The sequence below is a fragment of the Ammodytes marinus genome (assembly GCF_949987685.1).
Source record: "Ammodytes marinus genome assembly, chromosome: 6".
NCBI lineage: Eukaryota > Metazoa > Chordata > Actinopteri > Uranoscopiformes > Ammodytidae > Ammodytes > Ammodytes marinus.
The window spans coordinates 30,903,170-30,912,689 of NC_137235.1; the positions used below are offsets into that span (position 1 = coordinate 30,903,170).

General features: G+C 41.4%; 1 protein-coding gene across 1 annotated transcript; it reads left to right on the top strand.

Moving 5' to 3' along the window:
• Window positions 1–1,213: 1,213 nt before the first annotated feature.
• Window positions 1,214–2,517, top strand: rasd2b (RASD family member 2b; the record flags this gene model as incomplete). The annotated part of the gene is made up of 2 exons (XM_080028903.1): window positions 1,214–1,811; window positions 1,988–2,517. 2 exons carry the CDS (start codon window positions 1,214–1,216, stop codon window positions 2,515–2,517), a joined length of 1,128 nt encoding a protein of 375 aa, XP_079885029.1.
• Window positions 2,518–9,520: the final 7,003 nt, after the last annotated feature.

Consider the following 9,520-nt stretch of genomic DNA (forward strand, 5'->3'; position numbering starts at 1 on the left):
AATAGGCCGACACAGGCGGAGAACAGACAGAAGGTGGTCGCTGACCTGTTTAACTTCTGAACTCCTTCTTCGGTGACTCACCGTGGCTCATTTGGTCAGACAACCCTCAAAGCAATAGTCACGCAATACGAACGAATGAATCATTAGTTAGCAAAGCTAACCAAGCTAGCTCTGCGCTTCAGCTGCAAGTTTGTTCCTATAACCGTAACTATGGCAACGGACGCTTCTACGAGGAGTGACGAGGTAGGCTACTCTTTCTTTCTTTGACGTCAAAAAAGGTAAACAGCAACATGCTCCGTAAAACAAATGGCACAAGAATATAAACTGGATGGCGAAAAAGAAAAGAAAAAGAAAAGAAAAGAAAAGAAAAGAAAAGAAAAGAAAAGAAAAGAAAAGAAAAGAAAAGAAAAGAAAAGAAAAGAGGGAAGGAGCCAGGCACAATTTGTAATTATTATAAACATTAGGCTAGGCTATTGTTTTGAAAGGAGGGTTAAAACATTATGGTGGTGAGAGGTTTCAAACTATGCAGCCTTACAAATCACAGATTATTAGCCATACGGTAGCCTAATTTAGATATGGTAGGCTAAACAGTTCATAAGGGTGCTACAGATGCATTTAAAGGATAGGCTTTTGTTTTTGAATATAGACTTGTCTATAGACTATAGGCCTACTTGAGCTGAATAATAGCCTATATGGATTATTGTAAGCTATATTTCAGAACAATTAGCTATTGTGTATTTATTTATTTTACGTGTGTTTTGTGTCATTGTAGGCCTATTTGTAGGCTTTCACTTGTAGGCTATTTAACTTGTTCAATGTATTTTTTCCCAATTGTTTTCCTGAGGACCCCTCGAAAACGAGATCCTGCATCTCAAGGGGGTTTATCCTACAATACAATTTTGAAATGAAATGAAAGCCTACACAGTCTTTCTTTCAATGCATAGCCTATCAGCGTGCTTTCTATTGAGTAAAACAATTGAAAATAAAATAAGCCAATACGTTTACTGAAATAGGTAGATTTGTATTGCCAATAGGCTATGTTTCCTAAAAAAACGGTGTTCTGTGACACAACAAGCCCTTCTGCCAATCAGCATGACGCATAGGCTACAGACCACGGGGTTGTTGGACATATGGAGATTGTCATCAGCCCCCGCAAGCTTGTGCGGGCCTATAAAACGTCCGATCACACAATCTTTCCACTCACGTAAAAACGATGGAGAGCAGTGCACAGCCCGCTGCCATCGTCATTGATCGTCCCAGGTTTCAGGTTAATATGGACGAGCAATGCGCCGGATCTTCCCAAGTCTCATTAGCGTACAAAAACGCATCACAGCACATGAGTTCATCAGGAATCAAAGCGGGCTTGGGGCTGTTTAAAGTGGCCACGTTTCAGTGGAAACAGGAAAAGAAGACGCGCTCAGGGGCCGCTCCAAGGCAACTGTCCAGTGCCAACAACAGCAGCAGCAGCAGTAGCAGCAAGAGATCCCCCCTGGATCAGCTGGCAGCTCTGGTGCTACATGGTCAAACCCGGCAGCGCCAGATTGGCCAAAAGCACAAACAACAAGACCCCCTTCACTCCACCAAGCCACAGAACTGTAAGCGCATCGTGGTCCTCGGTGCGCCACGGGTTGGCAAGAGCTCCATCCTAAGAAGATACCTTCGAGAAGGATTTGTGGAGGAGTACAATCCCACATCCGAAGATTTCCTCAGGAAACTGTTTCTTATTCGCGGAGAAACCTACCAAATAGACGTCCTGGACGCGTCCGGCGAACGGGATTTCCCAGCCAAGCGGCGGCTGTCTATCCTCACTGGTGCGTACCGGCTCAGTCATAATCTCTGCTTGTGCGTTATTTTGTTTGTCCACAGAGTAAACAGTGCAGGTGATTAGTGCATGCGTAAATGCTCTCTTGAATTATGCATTGTAGCCCATGGTTAAAGATAAACTATTTGAAGTGAATCATTTATCCAACCCTTCCATTTTTTGCAGGAGACATTTTTCTTCTAGTATTTAGCGTCGATGACCGGAGCTCTTTCGAAGAAGTGTGCGCCCTGCGAACGGAGATCCTTGCGGCTAAATCCAAGCTCACCAAGTCCTCTGTAACGGCGCAGTGCGAGCGGCCGCGGGTTCCTCTGGTGGTCTGCGCCAACAAGGTGGATCTCCTGGAGTCTGAGAGAGGAATATCCAGGGCACAGGCGCTCCAAGTCCTCGGTAATGACTGCACCTACTTCGAAACATCGGCAAAGGACAGCACCAATCTGGAGAAAGTCTTTGAGACTTTGGCGAAGCAAGGCGGACTTCCAACTGAAACTGGCCCATCGCAGCACCGCAAGGTCTCCCTCAGTTCGTACCAGGCAATGAGGACGGAGCGAGCGTGGGGCAGGGGGCTCGATAATGCCTGCGGCGCCCTGCACCCACTGGTCCGACGGCCGAGTTTCAGCACGGATCTCCGACAAGTCATTGGGCCACACACGTCGAGGAAGCCCGGAAAGACACTGGAAAAATGTCAGATTCAGTGATAATGAATTTAACGTTATTAAAGAGCGAAAACTAAAATAATAATTTTCCAGTTAAACAAGAAAAAATTAACCTTTTTTTTCTTCTGTAATTACATTCGCTTGAGATGTTTTTCAAATAAAATATTTTTGTAATACAATAAACAATAATGGGTTGATTATTAAAAGCTGCATAGTGCGTGTGTATCTATCTATGTGTGCTACATTCACAAAGCTGTAGAGGAGAAAGTGGGAAATATATAACCTACAGCCCAACCAGAAATCTATTAGATAGTAGCACTTTCTCTCCCCCACTTCCAATGTGCAAAGGCTTTATGTTTGTGTTTGTTATGCTGGGCTTGTCATTGCCAGAAGTCCACAGTCTGAATCCAACACAATTGAAGTCTATAGTCTATAGTTGGCATACCTTCACATCCTTCACCCCATAAATGATTTCTCAGACAGGCTGAGCCCTTGTTTTTTTTTTTGCTTGATAACAACGACAGCTTGCACACATAGCCTTTGTGAATAAGCTTAGTGTTTTTGGTGTATGCTGCACTAAGCCAAGGACATCATACTGGAGGTACGGTACATTTGTCACCAGGAGCACTGCTTAACAAATCTTTAATGCACACATTTATAACTGACATCACTTGAGTCCCAACATTCCCTTTATGCCTATTTGTTATGAGCAAAATAAAGTGACACTTCTTGCTTTGTTCTCATGTGCAATAATACATGGATAAATGACAGTGTGGGAAGGGTGTCACCTAAATGTAGTGAAAAAAGTGCTGAATCAGATTTCTTCCTTCACGCAACCAATGTGATAATTACTTTATTTATACTTTTCCAACAAAGAAAACGTGTGAGTATAGTGTCTGTACTCACATAGCTGTAATTGGGCACCACTGTAAGGATGTGTGGTGTTCATATGTGAGTCATGATGCCTGAAAGCCCCAGAACAATGTCTGTGTGACGGTCAGGCAGACCTCAGAGAGTTTTAGGGACCACACATACAAACCCCTGAGTAAAAGGAACGGATTTCAGGGAAGAATCGGGCTAAAATCCAATCAAACTTAATATCCAAATTGGCCAATTTCATTCTAACATAACGTTGTATTGCTGCTTCTTTCATATATTTTCACCTTTACACTACTCTACACTAGTAAGAATCATTTTTGACATCAATATTGTTTTAAGAAGATGATGCGTGTCTCCGCCAACTGTGCTATTAATTCAAGGACAAATTCACCAATTTTAAAACTCAATAGTTGAATTAACATTGTTTGATTGACCTGTAAATATTTTTTCTTTGTTCATTTTTCCTGTCTCTGCAGTGAGACGGTCTGAACTTTGCCTCTCTGGGTGCTGCTGTGTACTGGGAAAGTCCACATTGTGGGAAACTGCAGTCATTTTCCCTCCTGTCAATATCCTTTAAGTATCCTGTGTGTATATATGTAAATGTATTTACAAAGCTAGGAATATTTACAAACCATGTTCTTATTATTATCTACAGAGACCTAAGGAAGATGGCCCACCAGCGTGTTCTGATGATCCCGAAAGACCTCTCGTCTCCACAATGTTGCGCCCTCTGGCCTTTTGTACCGGGCTTCAATACGACCTGGTAATCAAAATTCACATGGATGGGTGGCGGTAGAGCCTAATGATGGCCACGGGACGCTGCAGGCAGGAGTACCCTCCATCACCCAGCAAGAAGTAGGTGGGTACAGGGCCTAATTGTAGAACGGGGAACGCCGGAGCACGAGCACATCATGCACGGACCCCGGGTTCCCGATGTAAATGTCTATACATTTGCTCTTAGCATCACAGATACCCTGCAGGATGATGGAAGTGAAGAACTTCCTGTTAAAGTAGCTCTTCTTCTGTTCTGCAGAACTCTGACATGGCACCCATCAATGGCCCGGCAGCAGATCTGAAGGCCGAGCAAAGCCTGCCCCCACCTCCTCCATCTCCTCTGGCTTGGGGAAATGGATGACCCGATGGAGGATGGCCTCCACCACGCCATGGACCGTCACCCTGCACGACGCACCACAGGCCAGCTTGTATTTGGAAGGCTGCTGGCCTTGCTGCCCCGGAAGAAAGCCCATGGATGGAGCCATGAGGTCGAGGTGCTGATGGGGGTAGCCTGTTGAAGCTATCCCTGGAGAGCCTGAAGGCTGGCTTCAGGTCCCCTCCAGAAAAGAAGACAGCCAGGATAGGCACAGGGGTGTTGAGCTGTGTGTACAGCCGTGAGCTGCTTCTAAAAATAATAATAAATATATTTTTAACATTTTTGATTCAGTTATTTACTATTTATATTATTTATGTTTATTGTGTGTGTATATATAGCCCTGGAAAAAAATTAAGAGACCACTCCAAATGTTCAGTGTCTCTTGTTTTATTTTTAAGAGACATATGTTTGACTTAAAATTAACATTTTGATTTTATACTATAAAGTACTCACAACATTTCTTCCAAATTCACAATTAAAGTATTGTCATTCACAGCATTTTCAATAAGTAATTTAGAGATAAGAAGTTTTAAGAAATAGAGATAGATAGATATACCAGTATATGACATGCTTATTTGTTTATGTTACAGTACGATCAATTGCAATTATGTATTTAATATGTATTGTCTGCTAAGAATTGTTAAGGTCTAGCAGAATTAAAAATCCATTAAACATTTTACTTGTTTGATCAGTAAAAGATGAAGGTAAATTCACTAAAGGAATCTTTCCTAGGCCTATGAATCATTACATGCCTAGGATTTTTTTAAATACATTTCAGCCTGTTATATAGGGGAGAACGGGGTAATCTGAGCCACTTTTTACATTTGCTCCCCTCTAAGCGAGCTAAAATGATTTATCACTCAAATGTACACATTTCCCATTAATTCAGGATGTTTCCTAGAAATGGGCATTAGCAGAATTTTTTCAAGACAAAAGGGCAGTGAAAATATGATTGTTTTAAAAAAAAGTTGTCATGTGGCTCACTTTACCCCAGCTGTGGGGTAAACTGAGACAGACCAGAAAAATCAAGGGGGTAAAGTGAACCAGCTGGGGGTAAACTGATTCACTTACTTTTTCCACTCTGAAACTACCATAACAACACATATTGTAACAGTTAGAATCCTGAAAGCTAGCCACACATTCCAGAACTAATGTCAGACTAGTAAAAGAATGATGGGGTTTGGTCAATTAAGCAAAGCAAGTTTTCTAAACACTTGAAAGTAACTCTGAACAAATTCAAATACAACATATTATAATTCAAAAGGTTTTAGTAAGATTCAAATGACAGATAGAACCAGTTAGATTAGAACACAGTCTGGGGGTCAGAACACAGGACCCTTGGAGCCAGCTTGTGTCTGGGGGTCAAAGCATAGGAAAATCAGAACCAACAAGAACAGCCTGGGACTCAGAACACAGGAGAAGACCCAACTGGATTATAACATCAGCCTGTCATACTCTAGGCCTACTCTACATTCCAGCCCTGAAGATTACAGGGAAAGATGAGAAGGTGCTCTTTCCGTGTGGTTGCCCCAGGTCGTCTTCCTGGTGTATTTCCTTGGCATGATGGCTTTTCTAAAATGTGTATGCCATTAAAATAAAACATGTTATGTAATATTACATTAAAATATGTTTAAGACTAAACTTAACTTGTGCCTCATGGTGGGGGAAAGTGACAGTGTCTCACTCTCCCCCACAGCATTTGGCTCACTTTCCCCCACCACCACAATTTGAGAAAAAACTACCTCTCTTAGCATTTCAGGCTAATCTTTAGCTAATATCATCACATGGTTTTTATATGTTGGTAGTTCATCAACACGTATGATAGAAGTTTTTCTAGTGAATCAATTTGCTTTGGCACAACAGTTGATTAAGTTGACAGCAAGAAAATTTACTTTTATTCATGCACTTTTTCAAAATACCTATTTTGGTGAAAAAAACATGCTTACCACAGCACCATGAGGTCCTCTTTTTCAGGGCCATGGGGAAATGAGAGGGGCTTGAAAACATATATCTCACATGACCAAAAATGTTTTCCGTTGCCTTGATACAGGGGGTGGCTCACATTACCCTATGCCTCAGATTCCCCCGTTCTCCCCTATGTTGTGTGTAGCTTTGAGGGGCTTCAACTTTCAACCCTGTGGTAAAATGATAATTCACTCATTACAGTCAAGAGTATTTATCAATATTAACCGATAAATTGAAAGGTTAAAAACAAGCCATAACACATAAAACACATACGTGACGTGAGATAGACAACTGAGGAGGGCTCGTCGACCGCATCCCAGCTCTCCGCTCAGTGATCCGCCTCCTCAGTCGAGCTGCCTCCGCTCGCTGATAGAGGAAACCCATCGCGAGGGCAAAGGAAATACTGGTCGGATCCATCCGATCGTGTGTTTGTGTTTCTATTCTAATCTGTGTATAATTTCTATATAGGAACAGTTAAAAAATATAACAAATGTAGGCCTATTCATTCAACATATTTATATACTATTTTAAAATGAAAGAGGCTAGGCTAGGGCTGTAGCACAGTTAACAGACGAGACGAGCTGATGATGACGTCATAGAGTCCGCTGCCGTTCCAATTGCACAAGTCCGAACTTTGCGTACTTGGAATTGAGAAACGGCTTAAGACTTGGTTACACGTGCTCTGAGTCTTCGTCTTGTTCTTTGTTAAAGCCATTATTCTACAACCACACACACCCACCCACCCACTCACACACACACACACACACACACACACACACACACACACACACACACACACACACACACACACACACACACACACACACACACAGAGAAACACTTATGAACAGATGCTCCTGCCTCTGCACGTGCGGAAGATTCACGTATGCTCTTCTTGTATTGTCCGTCTTCTTTTTATCTTACACATGCACACGCCCACACACGCACACACAGACACACACACACACACACACACAAATTCCGGCTTTCTTCTAAACACGGACAACTGAAACCTGATGTGTTTTTTTCCCACACAGCCTTGTACTTCGCTGGGAGAACTTTTATTCAGCAACTCACAATCATAACTCCCAAGTTTAACAAACTCAAAAGCCTTGCGTTTGTTATTCACTTATTGTGGATTCAATGTTGTTGCACACACCAAGGTCGGTCTATGAGCGGAGGCCGGAGGTTATGGAGTCAGCAGCTCAGCCGTTAGATAAACTGATGTTGTATTACAATTTTCTGTTCAGTTCTTGTTAATGTAAAAGGAATTTTATCTCCTTTTCTCAAATCTTCCAATTTCTCTGATGTTCTTAGATATTTGAGTTGCTTTGTTAAGGGCTGGTTTAGGAGCTGATGTTGGTGTGGCCTGCAAAGCCCACTGAGACACAAAGGGTTTTATACAAATAAACTTAACTTGTCTACAAATATGTAAATGTGACTTCCTCATATATATGATTTCAGATTTCCTTATGTTGAACTCACACAAACGGTGGGATCAGAACACCCACTACTGCTGCTGTCACATCATTCCCTGACTTTCCATGACTCCAATCATGAGGGGGCAATGTGAGCATGTCTGCACCTAGTGTATGGAGAGCTGTGTTTGTCAACGGTCCAATCAGGCACTGGTTTACAGCAGCTGGGGGCGAGATCATGCCACAGCGATAAGGAAGGATGATGGAGAAAACAGCTTGTCACACTATTAGACAACAGAAAAATGAAATAATTGATGTGCGATGGAAAAAGTGCACACACGGAGCACTGGCCTCCAGCGGATAGACTCACACAGCTGAACACTTGGTAGATTAAATATATGCATATGTTTGCTGTAGTCGAAGAAGTTTGCTTTGCCTACGGTGCCAAGTCATGTGACCAAACATACTTGGGCCATGAAATATTCCTTCTAATTGTAACTTTGACTGCAATTTCTTTCATATATTGATGACTATGTCTTATCTACATTACAATAAAAGTTAAATGTTCCTTTTATAAATGCTTGTTCTTCTTAGATTTTTCCCCAGAGATGACCGTTTTGGAGATGCTTACAAGGGGAAGCTTGGATCCCAGGTTGCACCCTGCTTATGCTGGACATATTATGCAGCCACATCAGGTGCTCAAAACCAAAATCCACACAAAGGTAAAAAAGTACTTTACACATAATGTATGGGTGTTCTCACAGTAATACATCACTTTGTTATGGGACAAGCAAACAAAGTAAAGCACACTCTCTCTCTCTCGCTCAACGGAGAGCGAGAGAGAAAGAGAGAGAAACAAACCTTTGCAGGCTATACAGCTGTTTATAAACAGGTATAAAAGTGTCATAAAAGAATGCGATTAATTTAGATGAATTAATCACAGAGCCTGTAATTAATTAGATTATTTTTTTTAATCGCTTGACAGCCCTAGTATATACGTAACATTACATTTCAGAGAGTTGTAACAAATAATAATAAAATTAATAACATTTTATGCATTTTATTACTGCAAAATACAGTGGTCAATATGAAAAAAGTGTATAAGGAATTATATCCGAAAGCATTTTATACTTTAAGAATTAGCTTTATAGCTTATAAAATTGACCGTGAACTCGCATTACGCAAAAAAAAAAGTCGGTTAAATTCAGTTTTATTGTCTTTGTAATTACTGTGTTTACTTTTTAATCAGCTAAGAAAGATGCAGCTGTCATTCTACAGAAGGAATAGGGAAATAGGGTTCATCAAATTACAAAATGAGTTTCTGTCAGTTTAAACTCAACAATAACATTATAAACATAATGAATTAGAACTGAAGTAGAAGAAAGACAAATAAATATAAATAGGCCTACAAATGAATGAACTATGGATGTAATGGGTCTTGGCTCTAGTTAGGCCTATAGTGAATGTGGCTTGGAGTGTTGTTCTGGTTCAACCTGACAAATTCAGAGGTTGTCATTTAAACCAAGTTGCAGTGTCCCCAGAAGCTGGTATTTGACTCTAACAAACACAGTCACTGTGCCTGTATAAAAGGCTCTGACTGTCGCTTTAAGAGCAGTTGCTCCCAGTCTATAGT